The sequence below is a fragment of the Ziziphus jujuba genome, chromosome 8, assembly GCF_031755915.1.
Source record: "Ziziphus jujuba cultivar Dongzao chromosome 8, ASM3175591v1".
In the NCBI taxonomy this organism is placed as follows: domain Eukaryota; kingdom Viridiplantae; phylum Streptophyta; class Magnoliopsida; order Rosales; family Rhamnaceae; genus Ziziphus; species Ziziphus jujuba.
In genome coordinates this window covers 21620265-21646982 of record NC_083386.1, presented here as the reverse complement: position 1 = coordinate 21646982, position 26718 = coordinate 21620265, and the positions used below count along the sequence as shown (strand labels likewise).

The following is a 26718-nucleotide window of genomic DNA, read 5'->3' as shown; positions in this document are numbered from 1 at the left end:
AGCACAAATTAATTTAATTATTTACAAGTTTCAAAACTTTCATTGCTAACTAAACACAAAAAAAAATAAATAAATAAATAATGTAGTAAAATTGGTTCAATTAGTATATCATTTATGTCAATGCTTATGAAGTTGTCCGTTCAATACACCTTTCCTTTTCTTTTAGATTAAGAATTGATACAATGATTATATATATATATATATATATATATATATATATGTATTCAAAAATTAACTTATTCATGGAAAACTAACAAATTTCTTGGATATCCATTCTCTCAAAATTTTAACAATTCTCAAATGGGACCAAAAACCCATGAGATTCAAACCATATAAGAACATGAGATTACAGTGACAGGATGAACCTTCCTAGGAACTCTCGACGATCTCATCTAGGAAAAATCCACTAAATAATCTTTAAGAAATACCCAATGAAACATCATTTAAATCATTGATAATTAATACATACAATATAAAATAATACATTGATATATGTTAATAAAGTCACAACAGTATGAAAGTTATCAAGTACAATAAAAAACTCTAACCAATCATACTACACACATTTATTAGATGTATCTATACTTTATATCAAAGCATTTTAAAAGTAAATATAAATATATATTATAAAAGCTATATGAATAGATTTAGATGAAAATGAGAGAAAACAAAAGGAAGATAAATACTACTATTGTTGTGTAAAATACGAAATGACAAGTGATGTATGAGATAAACCATCTGTTAGTTAACTATCTGATCCTAGAGGAATAGATTTAAAAATAATAAAATATTTGATAAAAATATCTCAGTAAGTGATATAGTACAACAATAGAATAATAATTTTATTTCCATAAACATTTATCTCAAAACCTCATATTTTATTCTTTTGAAAAGTTTTCTTTTTGAAAACCATTTCATAAAATCTACTCATACCTCAAATTAATATCATAAACAAGCATTTTATAATCAAAGAATCTAAAATATTATTGAATAACGGAAACATAAATTTAATATAGTGCAATAAACAATATAATTATATATAAAAACAATTATAAAAAACATAGAAAAACCACCAATATAATATATAAATATATATATATATATATATATATATATATTGAAAAAAGAAAACATATAGTTTATCATACGATATACCTAACGTTGTCAGGCACTGCATGCACTACCAGACAATAAGAAGATACAAATAAATATCATTATAACCCTTTAATGTCCTAAATATATCGTAGCCAACCTGTCATTCTATGGCCACGAGGGAATGGCACAACTTAATCATCACTTTAAGAGAATAACACAAAATCCAATCATTATTTTCTCATATTTCGACTATATATAAGATAACTAAATAGCCACAACTAATAACATAGAATAAAATTATTAGTAAGATATGATACATCATTTAAAAATAACAATACAATATTCATAAACAATCTTCTTACGATTATGTTTTCTATATTTTCAAACAAATACAATACAATAAACTAGAATTTAATATTCAAATCTAACAATTTATTTAAATATTTCAAATATTCCAAATCAGCATTTTATGCCAAAATACAAATACCAATAATGAAATATATATATATATATATATATATATCATAAATTATTTTTAAGCTTTATGAAATATAAATCACTTAAACTGGTTAAAAATATATAATTTTCAATCAATTTTTTCAAAATCAATAATTTTCCAAGAGAATTAAAATATTAATTTAAATACCAAGATATTTAAATATTAAAATTTATAATTCATTAAAATTTAAAATAATTTATAATATTGTCAAAAGTCACATAAAAAAACAACACATATATGTAAAAACATATATTCTTATATACATATGATAAGCATTTAGATCAAAACATAAATAAAATATTCAAATCATATATGCATTGTATTAATATGTTAAAGATCATTTAAAAATATAAATCATTTACAAATACAGCAACGTTGATCACTTTTACCTTCCACAGGGTTGCTTTCAAGCTTAGTATAGGTGACTATAATATAATAAAATATTTTTAAAATTTTAAAAATCAAACCAAAGACGTTGGTGCATAGCATATGTCTTAAAAAAAAAACATTTACAACCATAAAATTACATAAATTAGATATCGAGTTATCCAGTTATATTGCAAACTTTTAGGATGTAATATCCAAAATTAAAGTTTTTACTCAAAAGCTAATTTATGAAATTAAACTTTCTAATGGATCTTACAAACATCTAAGAATACATTTCTAACTGCAATTTGGTTCTAAATTGTCTAAACATAATCCAATTTTATCCGATATTTAACTGTTTGATCCAAAATGGAAATATAATAAAAAAAGAGTCCAAAATTAATAAAAAATATATCAATAAAAAAACCCATGAAAAGGAGAGTACATTAGTATACTTACCTTGCCTCAATAGTCTCACTAGTGATATAGAAAATTGTCGGAAACTAGGGATAAACTTAATGTTGATAAATCTCTTAAATCATGAGGAGTCTTGATGAACAAAGTTTGGAAATAAGTTCGGAGGATTAAAAATAGGAGGAAAGGAGGCATGGGTCGAATTAAAATTGTCAGAAAGTGGCCAACCCGCGGGAAAACCCACAACTAACATCGTCATGGCTTCTCTGGCCCAATTTAAGCATGTCGTCGGTGGGATTGCCATGAAATTTTACGGCCAAGGTCATCCAAAAGTGGGTAAAATCGTTGGTTAGCACATGTTTTTTTACGGTGGTTGAAATTTTTGATATCCGATTGACCCAATAGTTGTGTTTATAAGTTTAGATTGATCCAGTTTGAGTTCGGGTTCTGTGAAGGGTTTTTAGGTTCTTATAATAAAATAGATATTTTTCAATTTATTTACTGTTTGGTATACTTTCCAACATATATATATATATATATATATATAGGATTTTTGATAACTAGCATATAAAAATCCATAATTAGTTTGGATATTGATAAAATATTGATGTTTAAAATTTTTTAAAATCATAATTTTTCAACCATAATTCAAAATTAAATGTATTACCAATTTATAAACTTATATTGATGAACTCTATGTAATAGTATACCAATCAAATTTAAAAATTTGACCATATAAAAAATCAAATTTAGAATTCATAAATAATTTAATAAATTAAATCCAATCAAAATTTTAAAAAATTTAATGATTTACTGTTGTTTTCCACGTTTGACAATCATTAGAGATAATACTACCACCATCAGTAAATTTAAAAAATTTAAATGCTAAATAATGACAGAATATTAAACAAGTAACAAATTTATATAGGCACGAACACAGATACATAACACACAGACATATAATAGTATGCGTTAATAGATGAAGTCTAGAATATTCAACCATTGGGTGGATTTACTAAAAAAAAAGAAAAAAAAATTGGCTGGAATTACAACGATGGACGTTAAAAAAATAAATAAAAAAAAAAATTCCACTCAAGTAGGTGGAACTAATTAATAAGAGATCCATGTACACGTGGGTTACGGACTCAAAAAGTACCCACAGGTTGAACCTTATCTTAGTCAAACTACACAATAGTCAAATCGTCACTTTCAAGGTATAGGATGGATAAGGGCGTGTTAGCCTAAAAGCCACAAAAGTTAATAAATAAATAAAAAAGGATAAAAGTGTCAAGGCGTCTTAATGGGCTTCCCCATATATACCTAACTCCGAAGTTTAACAGTTCAACATATGTCAAGTATTAAGACCATGTTTAATTTTTAAAATAAATATAGAAATAGAATATTTGTTTCATCTATTTAATTTTTTTAATAATATGTGATAATTTTTTGAATTTAATAATATAACTATTTCATAAGAATAGTGCATAATTAAAATAGCAAAATATCCAAAATAATTTCAAAAGTGTTTTTTATTGATTGTACCAAATATTTTACTACTTTTTTTTTATAAAAAGTTTTTAAATCATTTGTCAAAATCCATCTACAATATTGTATATTTGTAAATTGGATTTTAGCATTAAAATATTGTGAGAGACAAAAATAAAAAATAAAAAAAAAATTACCATTCATATTATAATGTTTCAAGTTATATTTTAATTCTATATGCTGGATTACTATCAAATATGATCTCTCACTGCGCATGACCTTAAATGATAAGGTTGCTGTTTTTAAGCAAGGTAAAATGAAAGAAAAGTGCTACCTATAATAGATACTAATAAAAAAGCAAATACCAAACACAATACTTTTTTTTTTCTTTTTTTTTTTTTTTTTGAAAAAACCAAACACAGTACTTCACATACCAAAAATTTTCATATATCTTTTCCTTCCACGACTATTGCTTGGCTCCTTATGACAAAAAGATTGGGATATATATACTACCAATGCAGTAGCAATGAAACTGAACTAGACTATTTAAATCTGGTTCAATAAAAAATGTTACAATATTGAAACTGGTTCAATTTGATTAGGTTTATTTGAAATCAGTTCAGTTCAATCAACTAAATTCATATATCAAACGGCATCAAAATTCTTTAGTGCTTAAAATAAAGAAATATTTTTTTTGACAAACATGGCGCTATTGCTCTTTTATTTTTTATTTTTTTAATACACGTTGCACTATTGTTTATGAATATAAATATAACTTTAGATGTACCCATAGATTTGGTCTATTAATAAAAATAACTAAGAGTACATTTCTAATTTCAAATGTGAATAATTTGGGTAAAACTCCTCATTAATTGTAATGATATTATGGGCGAATAAATAAATATATATATGCATAACTTTTGTTAATATGGTCGATATCGTTTAAACTATTGTCATAAAACCATCTACAGTGTTGCATGTTTATAAATCAGATTTTACCTATATATTAAAAGATTGTGAGAGAAAAAAAATTACCACCCTCATTTAATATTTCAGGTTATATTTTCTATGCTAGATTACCTTTAAGCATGCTCTCTCACTCCGCATATTCTTAACGGATAAGGTTGCCACTCTACTTGCTTCAAAAAAATAAAAAAATCATTAAAGACAATATTCACCGGTCGAAAACTTTATAAGCTGTAATATATATATATATATATATATATATTGCTTTGAAAAAAGATACATTTTGGTAGTATTAGAAGCATTAAATCGTAATTTTGTGTCATGTAATATTGTGGTATGGGACCATCTGTAGTAATAACAGGATTTATCGAAATTACAATCTTAATTTTTAAATTCACAGAATATAAAAGTTGAGTAATTTCATTCCGCTAAACTACCATATTTATATATATATATATATACATGTTACAGTATTGGAAGGGCATTGCCTCTACCTCCAACATAAATAAATATTAAAAAATAGTTATTATATTATGAGGTTTTAATATAGGTAAATTAATTAATTACAATATCATAATATATAGATTTTAATATTATAATGTAACTAATTATTTGAAATTAATTATAATGGTTCAATATTATAATATATAGATTTCAATAATGAAATTGATATCTTTATTTAATTATCTTAAAAGAGGGATAGTAATTATACATGATCAAATTTCAAATTAATTCAAATAATGAAGAAAAATAAATTTAATTTGAAATGATGGCTTAATTTTAGGAATTAAAAAAAATTTACATTCATCATCCAGAATAATATTTGTATCATTATCAATTTTAAAAGTATTTACCTATAAATAGATTATAAAATAAATGATCATAAATAATAAAGTAAATAATTTTTAATTCCCAATCAATACATATAACTATTGAATAATATTTTTATTTTTATTTTTAATTTTTATTATAATAAAATTTATATAATTAATTTAATTTAATTTAATTTAAATATAATTAATTTTTAAAATCATCTATTTATTCATATTATGCATATCACAAATCATACTGATACTAGTAAATATAAATTTCATGTCGTTACTCCTCTCAAAGATGAAATGTCACTGATGACATCATCTCAACGATGCACGTCGATCACACACTTCAGCCGCGCTTCCTTCCCTCCGGAGTTGACACGTGGTTCATAAACATTCTTACACGTGGCTCACATGCAGAGCTGAGTGGCTGAGAATGCTTTGATCGACTGCTACTATTGTCTGTCTGACCAGGAGGAGACACTTTTATAGAGATAAACAAAACCTTTTTTATCCTATTTCGAGATAAATAATTTCAGCTAAAAAACATTGACAAAATGTTTTTATTTAAAGGCATTTATAAATATATATTTTATTCCAATAAAACAAGCAAGTGGCGTAAATATATAGTGACGTGGATGATAAGGCCGTCTTTAAATAGAAATACGCGTTAAAATAAAGAAAAAAGTTTTTCTTTTAAAAAATAATTTTAGAGGTTGAAATTTAAAGAAAAATAAAAACTGATTATTAAAGTTATTGAAAAAATAAAAAACATTAGGTGGAGGCTGGAGGGGCAAAATACTTCGTGACGAAGAAAGCGACTGGTGCCTCAAGTGGTTCGGGAAGCTTCGGGCGACACGTGCCAGAAGGTTCGACATCCGAAGAGCCACGATACGACTAAAAAGTGCCACGTCATCGATATCATCAAGCTCTTTTTTAATTTAAAATAAAATATCGGAAATATCTAGAGAAGGCTATAAATATCTTTCACGTCTAACATTCTTAAGATTTCTGGATTCGCTCACAGCTTGATCGAATTCACTTTTCTATTTCTCCAACAAAGAAGCCAAACACACTCACTAAAACCGTTTTTCCTCAGTGGAAAAATATCAGAGAAAGCACACAGCGAAGAGAGAAAAATCGAACCGAGAAAGAACTAGAAAGAAGCAGAGCACAACCTGAAACAAAATCCCTAGCTGTTCTTGAATCTTTATCACTCTTGATCGGCAACGAGTAAATTATTTTGCTTTTCCTCGCAGATTGTTCACAGGTTAGTTGAATTTATTCTTTCCTTTCTCTTCAATCAATTCATTTATTCATTTTTTTTTCCTTTTTCTCCTTTCTCGTTTGATTGTTGAATTTTCTTTTTACTTTTTGGCCATCCAGAAGGGAATTCTTAGTGATTAGAAATCTGTTATCTTGGTGGGATTTGGATATTTGGTTTTATTTGTTTATTTATTTTTGTTTCCTACCCCTATAAGGATTTCGGGGTTTCTTAGGGTTTTTCTGAATTGGGGGTTTTATAAACAATTATTATTTTCGTTTCAGATCTGTTTTCTAGTTGCGTGCTCTACTTTTTCTGCTTTTTTATCACATTTTCGGGTATTAAATATGGGTTTTGATTACTTGAGAGCCAAGTAAATTTCATTCGTGCTTGACATTTCAGCGTATTTAATTATATATAGGAAGTTCTTGGGTACCAAGTAATCTTTGAGACTATTTATGTGGTTTACTTATTTTAGTATTCTTTACATTTAGGGATCGAAATTTTATAAGATTTCGAAGTTTCATTCTTCCTCATTTAATTATAGGATTTTAAAGTTTGTAATGACCAATTTGCTTCAATACTATAATGCAGGTATTGAAGCCGTTTCTGGATAAAATTGTTGAGCTCTAAAAGACTAGCAGTACAGTAGCTTTTTGGTCTGCCATTGTTGATTGGAAGGAGGTGGCTGTTCGACATTATTGAAATTTGGTGTAAGAAATTGCAAAAGGAATGGGTGCTCTTGATCAAGGTATCAATACACTACATCTACCTTTCGATTCTACCAGGAAGAGGAAGACGCGGAGTAGACGGGATGGGAACTCAGTGGCGGAGACTCTGGCCCGATGGAAGGAGTATAACAATAGGCTTGATTCTGGCAGTGATGAGGGGAAACCCCTTCGTAAAGTACCCGCTAAGGGGTCGAAGAAGGGGTGTATGAAAGGCAAGGGAGGGCCTGATAACTCACGATGTAGCTACAGAGGTGTTAGACAGAGGACATGGGGAAAGTGGGTTGCAGAAATTCGAGAGCCAAACAGGGGAAATAGGCTTTGGCTAGGTACTTTCCCTTCCGCCATGGAAGCTGCTCTTGCTTATGATGAAGCAGCAAGGGCTATGTATGGTCCATGTGCCCGCCTTAATCTCCCCAATATATCGGATTACTCCTTGTTTAGGGATTCCTGTTCCGTTACGACGCCATCTGGCTCCTCCTCGGTGGCCACACCTGCAGGCTCCGACTCCACAACAACATCAAATCATTCTGAGGTATGTGCGGATGAGGATTCAAAGGTTAGGCCTATTGCTGCACATGTGAAAAGTGAGAATGAAGGTGAATCAAGAATCAATCCTTGGCTTAGCACAGATATGGGAGATACCAAAACCACTGCTGCACATGTGAAGAGTGAGAATGAAAGTGAGTCGAGAAGCAATCCTTGGCCTAGTACGGTCATGGGAGATACCAAAACCAGTAGTGTAGTTGAGCCAGAAGCAAAAGATGAGGCAACTACAAAATACATTAAATCTGAGGCTAAAGATGAGCATCTAGATGTTGAGGATTATAATTGGATTGATGGGGGCGAAATTGGAGACGACTTTTTGCAGAATTTCACAATGGATGAGGTGTTTGACGTGGATGAACTTTTAGGGATTATGGATAGAAATCCTCTTCAGGATTCGGGTTTGGTTCAAGACTTGGGTCATAATTCTGGCCAAGGAGGGTTCCTCAATAGTGACAATCTCCCCTCTGAGAAGCCATCCCATTTATCATATCAGTTGCAAAACCCGGATGCCAAGTTGCTTGGAAGTTTGCATCATATGGATCAGGCACCTTCTGCTGTTGATTATAGCTTTGATTTCTTGAAGCCTGGGAGACAGGAGGATAACAACTCTGGAATAGAAGGTCAGGGATACCTCAACTTGACATTTCCTGATTTGGAGTTTTGAGGGAAGCAAAAATCTTCCACCGAAGCAAGAAGATGGATACACTTTCTATTTAAAACGAAGAAGGCTAGATGCTGAAGAACTTTTGTCTACTGTCCGGTAGTTTGGCATATATTCTGGTTTCAGTCGTCTCTTAGATCCAGGAGCAGGGTTGGTTTCAAGAGCACATGTTTAGTTTGCCATACAAATTCCCTTCCCCCAAACTGAACTGACTAATATTTCATTTCCTTTTGGACTGACATGTGAGCTGATTCTCTATAGGTTTTAGATTTGGAGAAGTTAGCTTGTGAAATTTGTTTTTTCTGGTCTCCTAGTAGTCTCAGAGGCAAAGTGGATGGTCTTCCCATATGGCCGCATTTGTGTTTCTGAACTTTGGTTTCTTGCTGGAGTTTGGTTACAGATGGATAAATTCTTTTCCTGTAAATATGAAGAAAATATGAATATATTGAAGGAAGGTGGGCTTGAAGACCCAACAAAGAACAAATATATAGATAAAAAAGGTTGCAGTTATGTCGCAATGTTTTCCATTCTGTGTTCTGCTTTATGGAAGGTAGAATGTGTTAGTCTGCACTCTGCAGGATTTTCGTGAATGCCATTTCTCTATCTGGTTACTCGCATTTTGGAAAGCCAATTATTAAAATGATATGGTCATAAATTTCATCAACCTTAACCAAGAGGTTGTCCTAGATGGGAATGACCCAATAGGTTTATTCTTTGATTACCCAAGAGGTTTAGGATTATTTGGTCAACTGTTTTTAAAACAGTTTTCAAAATTGTTCTATATAATATATTTCTGTAAGTTTGCTTGTTTTCTGATAATAATTTTTGAAAACGAAGATTTTCATTAAAAATTCGTACACCTTTTTGTCTCTCCTTGCTTTGAAAACAATTTTATTAGTACATCAAGTTATTTGAACCATAAATTTGGTATTATCCAATGCGATCGACGTCAAACGGAGCTAGGCTTAAGAATATCCAAATGAATACATTCTCAGGGGTCACTCGAATTGATCTGCGATCTTGGACCACCAAAATAAAACGTGAAATCCCTCAAATAGGCTAGGATCATCAAAATTAAATAGGCTGGGTTCATCAAAATGATACAACCTTTCAAGATCACTATAACTGGTCGAAAGCCTAGACTATCAGATACCTCTTATCTTGAAAAACAAGAAGGAAAAAAAAAAAGTATTTTGTTCTATTTTGAAATAAAAAAATATAAATTATATCTGTGGTTCGAATTATAAATTATTGCCTTTGATGGCAATGATCTAAGAAGCTTTTCGATGGAAACGATCCAAGAAATTTCTGGTATGATGAGGTAGAAAAAATTTTCATATCCCAATTCAACATGATTCCGCAAGAATGCAAAATTATTGTCTTTGATCTTTCTTTTATTTTACTTTTTTTCTCATTGTATTAAAGAAAATGAAAATACTTAAATTATTGCATTTCTTCTTATCCAATCTGAGGTAAACCTCCATTGAAATCAAAAGAAATCAATAGCCAAGAGAAGGAAAAAACAAAGGACCTCTCAATAGTTTAGGAAACCTGCCTAGGGTCAAAACAGTGGATAAAGTAGCAACCCTGCTTAAGCAAATTATCTACAATGGGATATGCAATGAAATGATAGCAATAGAAAAGAAAAACCAAGTGGACTCCACTGCGAAAACAAACAAAAATGGGAGCGGCCTATTACTAAGCCAAATCCAAATTTACTACGGTCCAAAGCCAAAGCTCTGAAACTAAGTTGATTTCAAATCAAATTTGAATTTTCGGCCTTTGATACAGGTTTTGGTTAACAATTAATGGGATCTGAAACCGTAGACAATTGACATTTGCTTGGAAATTTGGATTTTCAGCAATAGAAAATAAAAACCAAGTGGATTCCTCCACTCAAAAGACTAAGCAAAAGTGGAGAGGCCTAATGCAAAACCAAATACAATTTTACCACTCTCCAAAGTCCAAAAGCTTTGAAATTGAAAACAAATTTGGATTTTGGCCTTTGATACATGTTTTTGGTTGCCAATTAATGAGGGTTTGAAACCGTAGATAATGGAGATTTACTTGGAAATTTGGAATTTTTAAATTACACTTCATGGCTCAAACAGGCAAATTAGGCTGTGATATCACCTAACAATTATTTATAGATATACGGTATATAATATAAGTGAACCAAATTTTAATTTGTAGAAATTAAATGGAAAAGTGAGACCACGTGATTGTGTACCTTCTTTTTACATAAAAATACTTGTTCCACTTGTTGTTATTTGGCACGGAGGGCAGCAGAGCAGAGTGACCACTTAAACGCGTAAGCAATTATCTAAATGAGTTTCAATCGCTCCAGGTGGGGCCCATTCATTACTTTGGAATGTAATAAAGGTGATGAACCTACTACTTATTCTTGAAGTTGAATGCCCAACCCAAGTGGCCCTAACGCACCTGGCATATTCTGTGAATGGTCCAAGCGGCCATGATGTATAATTTTATACAAATATTGTCCATTCTTATGGACAGTGAGATACTGTATAATATAAATCGATGCTTTACTATGAATATTATTTATCATTCATCAAATAAGATTTTTATTTTATAAATAAATATTGATTGTGTTGGTTGTTATATCACTTATGTCAATTATTATTATTATTATTATTTGGATATACTTATGTCAGTTATTACAATTTACATGACAAATAATATTAGTTATTGTTTTTTTATCATAATATATTTCTAATAAATTAAAAAATCCAATATGTAATATGTTTCGAAAAAAACCAAATACTTAATCACCGAGACCGAGTACAAAAAAGTGCCGACACCATCCCAATTCCATGGTTCAACGGCTGAAATTGCAGACAAAAGGTGCTTTTGCTGAAAGAATGGAATCACCAGCCAAAGTGGCAGGGTTCATGGCTTTAGTCATCTTCATATTATATGGACATGAGTCTTCAAGGGAAAAAAAAAATATTATTTAACCAAAAAAAAAAGATACTATATAGGAATTTTCTCATACACCTTTTTGGTGAAAATTTTCTCGTACACCTTATAGTCAATTTAGTACTCCATTCGCTATAAATTATAAAAATTAAATTTTGTGCTAGAGAAAGGTAATGAATCCCAAAAAGGATACTCTACTGTTCAAAAAATAAAAATAATTTATAAATAAAATTCACCTGTGACTTCCAAGTTTCAACTGTGCTTTGAATAGGTCTTGTAGTTGGTAAGCAAATTAAAAATATATATATAATTATGACGCTTGGACGGTGTGAGAATGCAACAGACAATAAATCAGGGAATGGGATTCTTTTTATTCATTAAATGAGGAGTGTTCTTTAATGCATAAATATATATATATATATATATATATATATATATTTTTTTTTTAATGACATTACTGCATAAATATATAAGGTATTGAATGGGTATTACCTATTTTTGATATGGAATGGGATTTACTTGTCAAGAACAAATAAAATAAAATATTCGTAACAATGTCTTCTGAAATATGCCCTGAATTGCAAACTAAACTAATCCATGAGTTATGAAATTAACGACAGTACTCCTAACTTCTCAAATAGTGGATTATGAGGAATTTTTAAAATTTTTTTTATTGAGATTATAGTAATGAAAAGAGTTGAGAAAGATATTATATTGACATATTAATAAAACCATTTTAGTTGTCAATCTACTTCAATATTAGATTTGATAAAATCTCACATGATACAATAATATGATATAAACTCACATAATAATTTATAAATTTGGATTGACGATATCGTGTTCGATTTATATCATTGTTATTCAATAAAATCCAAAAAATTACTGGATTTCAACGGGTGAAACAAGATAAATACGATAAACCAATTAAAGAGAGATATTTTGATTATTACACAAGTTTTACTTAATTTATTATTAAATATATATTAATTTTTTTTTAATTTTTTTTTAAAAATCTAAAAATAAATAAAAAATTTTGTAATTTTTTTAAATATTATTTTATTACTTCAAAAATAAGTAAAATTTAAATTTTTAAATTTATATTTATCATTACTGGATTAACGAGTTGGATAATAAATTATATGATAATTTATCAAATAAATTCAAATTTATCTATTTTTATATAAAAACTTAACAAATAATATTTAAATTATTTTAATTATAAACAAATAAAATATAACATAATCCAAATATGATTTAACACGACCTATTACTAAACCCTTTAGAAAAAATTATACAATTGTTAAGGGACTCCATGGGAGGACGGAGCATTATTTTGAAAGTTTAGGGATACTACTGCTAATTTCATATTTCAGAGGCGTTAGTGCAAATAATTTTTTTTAAAAAATGTGATTTACTTTTGGGCCGGGCATTAACCCCTTGACTACACAGCCAAAGGCCCGAAGATAGACTTTTTTTCAAAAAACGTTTATTTTTTTATCCGTTTAGGCTCGAGACACGAGTTGGTCAACGGAAGACAAAAGTTGTTGACAAAATTTAAGAAGACTTTAACTGAGAAATTCACACGTGCTAGCTCTGCGTGGCATGATCATCATCACCATCATCATCCATATTTAATCCTTCTGAGTGAAGGTGTGGACCCGAAAGCAACGATTACCAAAAAAAAAAAAAAAAAACAAAAAAAACCAATAACCAGCTCCACACTCACAATTTTTTTACTCACTTCCCTAAATTACCCTTCCCAATTCTAACTTTTTACGGGAAGTTACATTATTATTATTATTTTTTTACAGAGAGAGAGAGAGAGAGAGAGAGAGAGAGAGAGAGAGAGAGTCTCCCACCCTGAGTTTCCCAACGAGGCTCTTCTTTCCTTTTAGTCTGTGTCTCATGCAGTGCAGAGCACGAAATTCAAAGATTTTCTGAGACGCTTTATAGATATCACAGTTTTCGCTGTCGCTTTCAATCTCTCTCTACTTTATTTATTTATTTATTTTTTTCCTCCTTCTCTCTCTTCCTTTCACTAACTCTAATGGCTACTACCTTTCCAGCCTCTGCATAGCTCTTGTCCCTCTCTCTCATTCTCTGTTCCGGCTAAAAAAAAAGTTTGAAATTCCGACCAAACTCGCCGGAATCTATTCTCCATTACCGACTTTGAGGTTCGAAGATTGTTCAGGTCACATTTCTTTGAAACTGTGTTTTATTTTGGTTGTTTCTTTGATCGCTTGCTTGGCTTTGTGGCTTTGGTTACGGAGAGAGAGTGAGAACTGGAATCGGGTAAAAAGAAAACTTGTGAGTTAGTGTTTCGCTTGGTTTCAGTGTATTTGAAAATTTTACATACAGTCCAGTGTGATTTGTCACTTTTAATTTTTATTTATTTTTGTGTTTTTTGGGGGATTTTTTTTTTTTTTTTAATAACATGCATTATTTGCCATTTAAAGCAAAAATTTCTATACCCAAATAAATGAATGAATAAAAAAATTTCTTTGCAGCTTTTATTAGAATACCTTATCTGCAGTATATTTTTACGTTTCTCTCCTTTTTTCTCTCTAATAATTTGTCATTTTTGCGTTTTTTGAGTGAAATGGATTGAATAAGCTACAAATTCTTTTCCTTCTATGTTATAATGTTTACCTTTTTTTCTTTATATATAATAAAAAAACAGAGTTTTGTTTGGAGGTCTTCCCGGATAGCAGGACAAAAGTAACCAGGTTTAATCTTGAGAGACAGATTGAACAGATGCTTTTGGGAAACAATATTGTGAGTCTGTCACAGTTTTAAAAGGGTGGATTATGTTTTGGGTATCTGTGTTTTGGAACATATTTATATGGGAATGTGAATTTTTTCTTATTGCTGTAGTGTGCCTGTGGAATATGATCTAAATTGGTGAGGTTGAATTATTTGCCTACATTACATGAGACATTGTTGGATAAAAAGAAAGGAAAAGAGAAGAAGAAGAAGAAACTAAAGTAAGAGACCTAACTTTTTATGCACTTGGAAGATGTTTATGATTGCTATGTATTAGTATGAGACACTTTTGCTGCTGCAAGTGCAACAGTGACAAGGGTTTTAGATACCACTTTTACCTTTGCATTTTATTCTCAACCTTTTATGGTAAATTATGCCTTGCTATCTTTATAAGCCTGAAATGGTCTTAATATGCAACGTGTTGCAGATATATTACTTATTTTCAGGGTGATCATTTGAGAGATTTCAGCTACCGGCTAATTAAGGATGGTGTCCAAAAGGCATTTATATGATTCCAAGCATCCATTTAGTCCTTATCGTAAGAATTGCTTGTCCTTTTCTTCTAGCCTTCAATATTTTTTCTCTGAGTGATGCGACACCAGCACACAATTATTGTAATTGATTTCTATTACTCCATGGTACAGTATGTGGCTTTATATACAATATGCACTTTATTAGCCATACTTATAGGATGGGTACAATCTTATATGTGTGGAATGTCATTTAAGGAATTGCATCATGGAACGAAAATATTCTACAACAATTGAAAGTGAGAACAAAATTTTTCCTTGCAAATGAAATTCCAAACTAGGAGATTCAAGGTTTTTGGTTAATTATGGGATCCAAAATTGTAGTTAAAACGGAATAGATTTTGAAATAAGATTGTGATAGCTTGGTTTACTCTGCATATGACTGTATGAGAACAAATGCACAAACGTTCTTAAATAATTAGTTTTGTGGAAACCAGTTCCAAGATCATGGCATGGTGCTGAAATATGCAGAGAAGTATCGGGGATATGACAGTCCTTTTAGGGATGGAAGAACTGGAAAATCACAATGTGTTTGATGAAGGGAAAGGGACCAATAACTGCTAATTAATTAACTTAATAATTCTGCATTGAATTCTAATTCGTTTAAATAAGTTTAAGATTTCAAATATTTTTGGTGTAGAAAAATCTTCTTTATCTTTGCCATAAATTAATTGAACTATCTATAATAACCCAGAACCTTGCCCAAAAGTAGCAGTTTCCTTTGGTTCTCGAACTCTCTTTAAAAGTATTATACTATGGTGTATTTTGTGAAGGATGTGATACTTTTCTCTCCATCATGCTCTGCTTCAGCACGTCCCGCCATAACCTACATCTCTTGGTTAGTTCTGTGGGATCTCCTCATAAGAGGCACTTGGTGGTTTAATATCCACATGCCTACTTCTGCTTGGTGGTTGATTAATGATTGATGACTCACAAACTTTTTTGACTTAGCTGTTCTTTTTACCATTAGATACAAGTTAATCTTACTTGAAACATTTCTCCTTAGTACCATGCTACTGCATTGTCTATGAGTGATATAAGACTTTACATTTGCATCATTAAGTTTATTTAGAATAAACATTTTCAATTTTTAAAATTTGCATCATTAAATTTGTTAAGAATAAATATTTTCGATTTTTCAATTTGATTTGTGTCCTACTCCAGAATTGGAATGTAATATTCCTATTAAGGTGTTTGTTAACTATTGCGAATCAAAGCAAGATAAGTGATTATCAAAATACCTATGTTGGTTTTTTCAGTGTTATGTCTACATCAATGACAAGTGCTAAGCCATTTTGGGGTTCCTAAACTTCCTTTAAACATATTGAACTGTATTCATCTACATGTCTGAAGGGGAACAAAACATTTCTTTTGACGTGGTTACAAATTAATGGGAATAGAAATCAAGAAAAACCATTACCAAAATACCCTCTTTTTGTTTTTCCTTGTAATGTCTATTGTTATTTTAGAAAATTATGAAAGTGTTTTGCAACATGAATTAGATTTTGAACATCTTTTGGAATCTCGTTTACCCAAATTGGCCAAATCAAGAATGACATCCTATTAGGTGGACTGTATTCCTATAGAGAAACTAAACAGAGGAATGAAGGAAATTTGAAGAACTCTATTAATAAACATGCATTTCAGTAAGCGCTAAGTTAAAATCTTAATTGTTTATAGGCTGACAAGTCTGCTATATGTGGATTAATTGTTGAGATTTATAAATCCCATAGTTTGTATATACTGGAATATAGAACATTGTAACATTTTTGTTCCTTGTATAATAAAAAGATGAGTTGAGGTATGACACAAGCTTGACCCATATAAAACCAAAGCATTTTGGACTGGTAAAAGGAGATAAATTATCAAAAGCTTGACCCATATCAAACCAAAGCATTTTGGAGAGGTAAAAAGAGATGAATTATCAAAGGTTAAGCAACTAAAAAACTAACAAAAGTCTTTGTTATGGAAGAAGAATGTAATATGCAAAGTATCAATTTAACTTAGTTTAAAACTTGTTTGAAACAGAGACTGAGGATAAAAGTTGAAAATAGCAATAACATCCTATTGGTAATGTATTTATTTAACTCTAATATAGAATTTGTCACCTGTTTCCTTGTTTTCCCAGTGCAGTTTCTGTAATTATTTCTCAATTTTTCTTCCTGTCTTGTTTTTTACATGTAATTGATTCTTCACATGTTTTAGTCTTCTATTCCAATGTTTACTCTAAGACAAACCTATGGAATTGTATTTTTTAGTGGACAATAGTTAGTGCTACAATGAAACATATGAAGGAACTTTTGTTGCCTGACCTGTTAGATTATCACCTGCATTATATTTATTTTCCTGAAGTTGTGGAAGGCCAAAAATCCTTTTCTTATAGTTGTATTATATATGGTTGTTTTACTAATTGCTTTTGGAGTAGCATGTCGATTTTGTCTCTGTGAATCATTTATAATGTTTGCTCTACTAATATTTCATCTGACAGCCTTTGAAGCTCTTTACTGTGGCTCGTGGAAAAGTGTGGAGCTTGTAAGTATTAGGAATGGGACTATGGGTGTGAAGTTTGTGGACAATCAATATGTGATTCAGGAGAAAGGTCCACTTTCAGATATTCGGATTAAGTCGAGACAAGCAACACTGTCCGACTGCACCTGCTTTTTGAGGCCCAGTGTTGATATATGTGTTCTTTTAGACCCCCAACAAGAAGAAAGTTCAGATAAGGTAGTGCAAGATCCTTTGAGTGACATTATACATTGGTATTTTACTTGGAATTCGGTGACCTCATTGCCTCTTACATGTCTTATTCTGATGGATGCTAGAAGTGATCTTTTTCTAAAATCTATTTGCTAGAACTTTAAAACGCATTGTTTCAATCTTGTGTTCTATAGAAAGGAAGTAGAATCACGAGGAGCATTCTCTCGACGTTGTTGTTGTTAGATCTTTTTCTTGTTTAGTTACATATTGTTGATGCTATATATTCTATTTACTTTTAGAGCTGTAACTGCCATGTATTGAGTTTAATCAAGAGATACTATTTTTGTTACAGGCGTGGGTTGATGCTAGAATAAGTTCTATTGAGAGGAAGCCTCATGAATCAGAATGCTCATGTCAGTTTTTTGTTAACTTATATATTAAGCAAGGTCCTCTTGGTTCAGAGAAAGGAACACTTAGTAAAGAGATTGTGGTTGTAGGAATTAATCAGATTTCCATCCTCCAAAAGCTTGATCGAAACTATTGTGAAGATCAGTATTACCGGTGGGATTTTTCTGAGGACTGCTCTTTGCTGCAAAAAACGAAGTTGCTTTTAGGGAAATTTTTATGTGATATTTCTTGGTTACTTGTTGCATCATCAATAAAGCATATTGCATTTAATGTAAGATCAATGCAAAATAAAATTATGTACCAAATTTTGGAAGGTGTTGATGACTCGTGTAGTTCTTTAAGAGCAGTGAATTTTAGAGTAGAGAATAATATTCCGGTAGCTACAGTAGTTCAGTTTGTTCCAGCTGATTCAATTTTGGCATATCCTGCTTGTGACGAGCTTGAAGCCGGATCATCATCCTTTTCTGATATTGGCTTGAGGCGTTCGAAACGCAGAAATTTGCAACCTGATCGATTTTTGGGCTGTGATAATGCATCGGAGATAGATATTGGCAACTTCCGTTCAAGGCCATATAAGATAGATCTTTCACAAGATGATGAAATGTCATTGCCGCTGTCATGCCTCTTTCGTGTTAGAGCCAGACGTTCGGAAGTACATGCTAAGGATGAAAAAAGAGTTGTTATTTATAAAGAAGTTTCCTCTGAGAATCTTCTTGAGTTCAAAAGCAACACTGAGTCGGTGAATGTGAAATCAGGTGTGACTAAGCGAAAAAAGCGTCGTGCTCAACTTGCAATTACTCCTATATCTGACAAAAGTGAAGCAATAAATCTTGAATATTCTCATCTCCATGCCAAGAGTACCCCAATTCATGCAAAAAAGAATAGTGAAATTTCTCTCCAATATTATTATAACAACAAGTCTAGAGTAAGACGGAAGCATACTTCTGACTTTGAAGATATAGAGCTTGATAGTATATGGGAAGGAAAAACACCCAAAAGAAGAGGTCGAAAGAAAAAGTATCATTCTTCCAATTTCAAGAGTCCTACTGAAGAACGAACCTATCAAAAGAGAACCCTAAGTGCCGGTGCATACAAGGAAATGATAAATTCATTCTTGAAAAACATGGATTGCACAAGCAATCAAGAGCAGAATATAACTGACCAGTGGAAAGAATCTAAAGCAAGTGGAACTGAAGCAGCACCAACTGAGGAAGAGGAAGAAATGTCAGAGACTGAAATGTTGTGGAAAGAAATGGAACTAGCTTTGGCCTCAACTTATCTTACCGATGATGATGAGGTAATTGCTATATATTTATATATGGCTTAGTTTTAGCATATGGCGTTAAGTTTCCTTTCTGGACTGCATAATGAATAAAGGTATGGATTTAAATATAGAACCTGCAACTTAGACAAATTTTCCTGAAAGCTTTAAGCTTGTAGGAAGCCGGTTATAATTAGCTTCAGTTTTAGTCTTTGTTTTGCATTAATTTGATGGTCATGGTTGGACCTTCCTATTTCTTAAGCTTTTTAAGATTGATGATAACTCAACATTGTATTTGTTGCGTTAGCTTAGTGATGGACTCTTTCTCCACATATGTATTTGCATTGTTTTGAGATTGCTTGTGTGGGACAGTCTGGAAGCTTTAGCTAAATACCTATAAATTGTTTAAAAATGAAAGCAGAATATGCAGGTTTACCTTCTTTGTTATTTTCTGCTCCATCTGTCTTTTGGAAGGCTCGTTCAATTAGAGAAAATTATTTCAGGTTTCAAACGTTGGTGTGTCAAGAGGGACTGTTCCAATGTCATTTGCAGGTTGCCAGCATGAGTACAAAATAGATGAAGAAATTGGGATTTTGTGCCGTATATGTGGTTTTGTCCTCACAGAAATAAGAGATGTTTCGCCACCTTTTGTAAGTCATTTCAAGCCTTCAAAATGCAAGCATTTTTTTTTTTAAATTTTTTTTTCACTCTCTTGGTCTTATTACCTGCTTTCTAGATGAACCAAACATGTCTTTGATGTCCTTGTGTTGCTAACTCAGCCAAATATGCAGAGGTGGACATCCCCCAACTTCCATATGACACCTAACCAGTTAATTAGGTTGACCTAAGGCCATAAACGTCATAGGGATGTTGTGCTTTGATTCCTTTGTCGTTGTGTTGTTTAATTTTTGTGGGATTAGGAACTAATAGAGTGCTTTGACAGATATCTGATTTCTTGTTTATTTCTTCAGATGCAAAATGCAGTCTGGAATGCAGAAGATAAAAGGTTGAATGAAGAAGATTTAGAGCATAAAGCCAATGAAGATGAAGGAATGAATATTAAGCGTAAACAAGATTCTGTGGATGAACCTTTATCAGGGGAAAATGAGAATGTTTGGGCATTAATACCTGAACTAAGAAAGCAATTACACTTGCACCAGAAAAAAGGTTTTGAATTTCTGTGGAGAAATGTTGCAGGGTCTTTGATACCGTCATCTATTGACCCAAAATCCAAGAAAACAGGTGGTTGTGTGATATCTCATTCGCCTGGGGCAGGAAAAACTTTTCTTATCATTGCCTTCCTGGTCAGCTACCTAAAGTTATACCCTGGAAAACGACCATTGGTTCTTGCTCCAAAAACAACACTCTATACCTGGTATAAAGAATTTATCAAGTGGAAAATTCCTGTACCAGTTTATTTAATTCATGGTCGAAGGACCTACAGAGTATTCAAGCAGAAATCAGTGTCCATTCCAGGGTACCCAAAGCCAAGTGATGATGTCATGCATGTTTTGGATTGCTTAGAGAAAATACAGAAGTGGCATTCTGACCCAAGTGTTCTTGTCATGGGCTATTCTTCTTTTCTCACATTGATGCGAGAAGACTCAAAATTTGTACATAGAAAATTTATGGCTAGAGTTTTGAGGGAAAGTCCTGGAATCCTGATACTTGATGAAGGGCATAACCCCAGAAGTACTAAATCAAGGTTGAGGAAGGTTTTGATGAAAGTTGAGACTGAACTGAGAGTACTGCTTTCAGGTACATTATTCCAAAACAACTTCTGTGAATATTTTAACACCCTTTGTTTGGCAAGACCAAAGTTTGTCAATGAAGTGTTGAAGGCATTAGACCCAAAATACAAGAAGAAGAAAGTGGCAAAAAAGGCTCGCAACTTGTTAGAAGCTCGAGCAAGAAAGTTCTTCTTGGATAAGATTGCAAAGAAAATTGACTCAGTTGAAGGAGAAGAGAGAATGCAGGGTCTAAACATGTTGAAAAACATTACAAACGGGTTTATAGATGTTTATGAAGGTGGAGGTTCCGATACCCTTCCTGGTCTGCAAATTTACACCTTGTTAATGAATTCAACTGACAAACAGCATGAGATTTTGGTGAAACTGCATGAAATAATGTCGACGTACCATGGATATCCTTTGGAACTGGAGCTTTTGATAACCCTTGGTTCAATACATCCTTGGTTGGTAAAAACCGCAGTCTGTGCTAATAAGTTTTTCAGTAACAAGGAACTCATGGAATTTGAGAAGTACAAGTTTGATTTAAAGAAAGGTTCCAAAGTGAAATTTGTCTTAAACCTTGTTTATCGCGTTGTTAGGAAAGAGAAGATCTTGATCTTTTGTCATAACATTGCACCTGTTAAATTATTTGTAGAATTGTTTGAAAGTGTCTTTGGTTGGAAGAGAGGCAGAGAAGTTCTGGTCCTTACGGGGGACCTTGAGTTATTTGACAGAGGAAGAGTGATGGATAGATTTGAGGAACCAGGTGGACCTTCAAGAGTTCTTCTTGCTTCAATTACTGCTTGTGCTGAAGGAATTAGTCTAACGGCAGCTTCCCGCGTAATCTTGCTGGACTCAGAATGGAATCCTTCCAAGACAAAGCAAGCCATTGCTCGAGCTTTCCGTCCCGGTCAGCAAAAGGTGGTTTATGTGTATCAGCTGTTAGCAACAGGCACTCTGGAAGAAGATAAGTATCGTCGGACAACTTGGAAAGAATGGGTGTCAAGCATGATATTCAGTGAGGCATTCGTGGAGGACCCTTCTAGTTGGCAAGCAAATAAAATCGAAGATGATATTCTTCGTGAGATGGTGGCTGAAGACAGGACTAAATCATTCCATATGATAATGAAAAATGAGAAGGCTTCAACCGTGATCAGAGAAATGAAAGATGATAATGAAAACGAGAAGGCTTCAACTGTAATCAGATTAATGAAAGACTAACCTAACAGATAGCGTTTTCAAGGTTCATCTTCTTCTCTTCTCTCCCTCTCACATAATGAGCCTACCTTTTCAATTTCTTGACTGAAATCTGATAAAAAAAAAAAAAAATGTGGCATTGTGGTTTTTTTACCAGGTCATGCACATTACTTATTAATGAGTTTTGTTTTGGCATAATTAGATTATGATGACTTGCTCTCTAGTCATTTTTATTCATTTATGTTCAATATAGCTGATGATTTGTAACAATTGCAGACTGTCTGAAACGTCATCTGCAACTTCTTTCTGATGATGCCATTTTTATTGCGGTCGATGTTCTGGATGTTCCTTTTTATTTATTTATTTATTTTTAAAAAAATTATGGTTAGCGTGCTTAATATTTATCTGAATATCATTCGTACAGCTTGATAATGGTTTGTTTTGCGGGTGACATTTATTTATTAAGATTCTGTCATATTGGAACTTGCACTTGTATCCTTATGGATTTGAATTATCCTGATACTATTAGTTCAGTGATTTGGACAAATTATACATATACATGCATGGATTCATTTGTTTTATGATATAGTGGGAACAATGTTTGTGAAAACCATTGTTCCATCTAATAAGGAACATGTGGTGACATGGCAAGTTGTATGGGTGATACCGCAATAGATGATTTAAAACTCATATTGTCATCATGTTTTCCACCATAATACAATTGCTTGGAGATCAAATCTATACATATATATAGATACACACATATCTAAGCTGGTATGATTATGCACACTCACTCACCACAAAACCTACCCAGAGCTAAGGCTTGGTGCTGACTCTGTGCTACATGTATATTATTAGAGTAATATTAATGCATACAAACTTTTTTACCAACTTCTGTATATAAAAAAGTCACATACAGGGATGCTATAGGAGGTGGCATTTTATTTTTAATGAAAAACATCGGAGGTGACGTGATATATTTTATTATTTGGTATGCTTGTACATTTTGTCTTCTTTCTATACTTTCCGAGAAAAGTAAATCTAAAATTGATTAATCCTTTTTCATGAAATTGTATACGGTCGTTGTAAGGCAGTCAATATGGGATTTTATATATGTTTCAGTTGAATTCTTGGACAGAGAAAGGGGCTTGAAGGAGAGATTGTGAATTTTTGGGGTCAAAAAAACGAGATTGCTGGGATATGCTGACTCAATAAGGTAATTTCTAAATGAACCTTTTATTATTACTATTATTTTTTTAATAGAACCTGTAATTAAATGAACTAAAAATCGAATTTGAACTAATTAGCAAAATCAAATATAGACAGCGAAATTTCCAGGAGGTAGTGTTCACAATGCCATGTTTTCCAGATAATTTGAGAGGTAACTCACACGAGGTAAATTTTAATATATTTATGATCAAAGATCATCTGCTTAATTAAAGGTACTTAATTGTTCCAAAAGCAAGAGAAAAAACAACAAAAATGCTACACGACAAAGTTGTTATTCATCAGCCCTGTTGATGAATAGCGATACTAGAAAAAAAATAATTGTAAATTGAATTTTGATAAGGAAACACGCAATGAATTTTTATTGCAAGTGATAAATAATGAATAATTTGTCACCCATGGTTGCTTGCAATGGCAAGCATGTAAAGCCATTTAATTCAATTCCGAAAATTTAGACGTATGTTGGATACAGTCCAAATAATTCGTTAATCAAACATGCAGATTTTACTAATTAAGAATTAAAAAATTTCAATATATATATATATATACACTCTTATAACACTACTACATTCTTAATCATATAACAGTAGAACTTAGTGTATGCATATACGCTGGCTTGAGAACAATGGGAAGTGCTTTGAAAATTCATAATCAAAATAATGAAATTTTGTGAAATTAAAGTCGCTTATTTCCGTGAGGTTTTATGTTTTGACTTTTAATTACTACGCTTTTAAGAAAAAAAATAAAAACGTAAATTTGAAAATATATACTTTAATCTCATGGGAGATAAAAGGGAAATCAAAAACATAAAACTTATAAATTTAAAGGAATTTCAATGTCAAAAAAACTATAAAAAAAAAATTAAAGAATTTGGAAGCATTAAATTTTGAATTTAGAATATGTAATTTCATGCTTTGGATACCTACTAGCTAGTTTTATTTTATTTCATTTTTAGCTATGTGTTATATAGAAAAAGAGCGCCCGTAGCTACACTCATTAGTACCTATGGGATTACTTCCCATAATTAATGCAAGTTCCTTTTTTTTTCTTCAATAATAAATAATATAATCTTAAACAATAAAAATTAGATTTAAAGACTGGCTTACTGTTTACATTACAAAATCAACTTTTAAACATAAAAGAATTTTGATGAACTTTTACTTGGAAATTAAAATCTAAGGCCTTCATATATATATATATATATATATAGAGAGAGAGAGAGAGAGAGATTCTATGATAGGTCAGTCCTGATCATAGAATATCAATTTTAATATGATGATAATATTCTTTCAACATTACTTGCATATTGGTATGATTATCACTTATCAGTTTTAATCATTTACTGAAACATAATTTCAGAATTTGACAGTCATTTTCATAATTAGTTATAAAAAATGGTCGGATGTTTAAAAAAACAAAAAAAAAACAAAACAAAATCGTCCACACCACAATTTCAGCTTCAATACTGGGGTCTTTATTTCAATGAAACATAACAAAAAATGAGAAGCCTAATATCGGATGGTTCAGACATAAAGGTTAATGTGGATGGCATCCATTATTATGTGGTGCGTGATAATAATTTATCACCATTTGATGATCATTATAGTTGCGTCCAATTGGATGATAATTGCTTGTAATTGGATGGTCATCCCAAAGGTGAGCAACATACCATATAACAACATTTTTGTTTATATATAGATTATAATTCGGTGCATAATATTTATATTTTGTTTTAAACTAGTTTTCCCCTTAATTTGTAATATTTAATGTGTAGGAATTTTAAAATTTTCATTTAGGTTTGCCCTCAGAAATTGAAGCAGAAAGTGATCAGAGGAGGATAAGAAAAGCATTTAAATGGGGCTTTGGCTTTTTCATTTCGTTTTTGAGTGTCTGCTTTTTTCTTACGTAGCTAGTAAACAAAAAAAGAATGAATAAAGAGCATATAATAATAATAATAATAATAATAAAGGATAAAAAGATATGGCTCATTTTCTACGATTAGGGCAGTGGTCCTTCCTCGTAAATATATAAAAGAAGTGAAAGGGCAATGCAACAACGAAAAATTTCAAAGAATTCAAATATATTTTCTAGTCAACCTCAGGACTAGGACCAGCTAGACCCGGTCGATTCTAATAGATGCCATTTCACTTTAGCGTGAATTATGCTATGACAAGGAAATTAACTGAATTTTTAATTATTTGGGATTTAGGACAGCTACTTTATACTTATTTAACTAAATCCAACTATCAAAACTAATAAATTACAATTTCATCGAATGGATTAATTACATATGTAAATTATGTAACTACTTTTTTTTTTTTGTTTTTTCAAATTTACTAGAGGGAAACTGTTTTAAATATTTTTTGTCACTTCTATATAATATATCGAGTTAAAATGGAAAGCTGCATAAATATATAAGCATATAAAAGCGAAAAACTAATTATGAATCTTGACTTGTTAATTTACTCTGATTATTTTAAACTTTACTGCATAACTTGGATGAAATTTTAAGATTAAAAAAAAAATTTTAAATGAAAAAGTTTAACTATTTTGACACAAATATGACGTTTTAAGGATTAATTTTTTTTTTGGAGGTTAATTTTTGAATGGGTATGTTTAGGAATTGCGAATTAGATTACTTAGAATTGTTATACATTCTTTATTATAATTTTTAAGATATTGTGCTACATTCTGCTAATAATTAATTAATTACGAAATTAAATTCCTAAAAAATTCTTGTCAAAAATCAAAAAAGTTTCTTGAAAAAAGCTACGTTAGGTATATCCGAATTTGACCGCAAGGCTTATACTTTACGTCAAACATATAAAACGTCTTACAATGACCTCTTTTTATGGTAATCTTTATGTTTTTGATTTTCTTTTTTCTTTTTTTCTTGTTTATTTTATTTTATATTAGGTCTTGAACTAAGTCTCAAAATTTAACATCAATAGTCATTAAGAATTAAGCTATTCCAACGAAAAGAAGCTTCACTACATCGAGTGTATATGCCCTCTCTCTCACATAAAGGAGGAGATCCACATGTACAGTCCACACACCTACGTAAGCGAGAGAATACATCCGATGTACTGAATTTTTTTTTATATCCTAATGAAATTGTCT

The 26718-nt window shown here is 31.2% G+C and overlaps 2 protein-coding genes across 15 annotated transcripts; both read left to right on the top strand.

Annotated features, from left to right (window-relative positions):
* The first annotated feature begins 6638 nt into the window (after positions 1-6638).
* On the top strand, positions 6639-9459 carry LOC107413944 (dehydration-responsive element-binding protein 2C). The gene is made up of 2 exons (XM_016022007.4): positions 6639-6910; positions 7499-9459. The coding sequence occupies exon 2, from the start codon at positions 7637-7639 to the stop codon at positions 8843-8845; it is 1209 nt and encodes a 402-aa protein (XP_015877493.1). The 5' UTR covers positions 6639-6910; positions 7499-7636; the 3' UTR covers positions 8846-9459.
* A 4051-nt stretch (positions 9460-13510) lies between these two features.
* Positions 13511-24067, top strand: LOC107413945 (SNF2 domain-containing protein CLASSY 1). 14 transcript variants are annotated; one of them, XR_007239645.2, is made up of 10 exons: positions 13511-13976; positions 14466-14560; positions 14660-14769; positions 14976-15086; positions 17567-17802; positions 18128-19480; positions 19948-20094; positions 20416-22417; positions 23494-23587; positions 23694-24067. XR_007239645.2 is itself a non-coding variant. In XM_048470106.2 (9 exons), exons 4-8 carry the CDS (start codon positions 15035-15037, stop codon positions 22393-22395), a joined length of 3768 nt encoding a protein of 1255 aa, XP_048326063.1. In that variant the 5' UTR covers positions 13511-13976; positions 14466-14560; positions 14660-14769; positions 14976-15034; the 3' UTR covers positions 22396-22417; positions 23510-23708. The 14 variants fall into 14 exon arrangements, 12 of the variants coding, with proteins under 12 accessions (XP_048326063.1, XP_015877498.2, XP_015877500.2 ...); XR_003055236.3 differs by having other exon boundaries at positions 23510-23587; positions 23694-24066; XM_048470106.2 differs by having other exon boundaries at positions 23510-23708.
* Positions 24068-26718: the final 2651 nt, after the last annotated feature.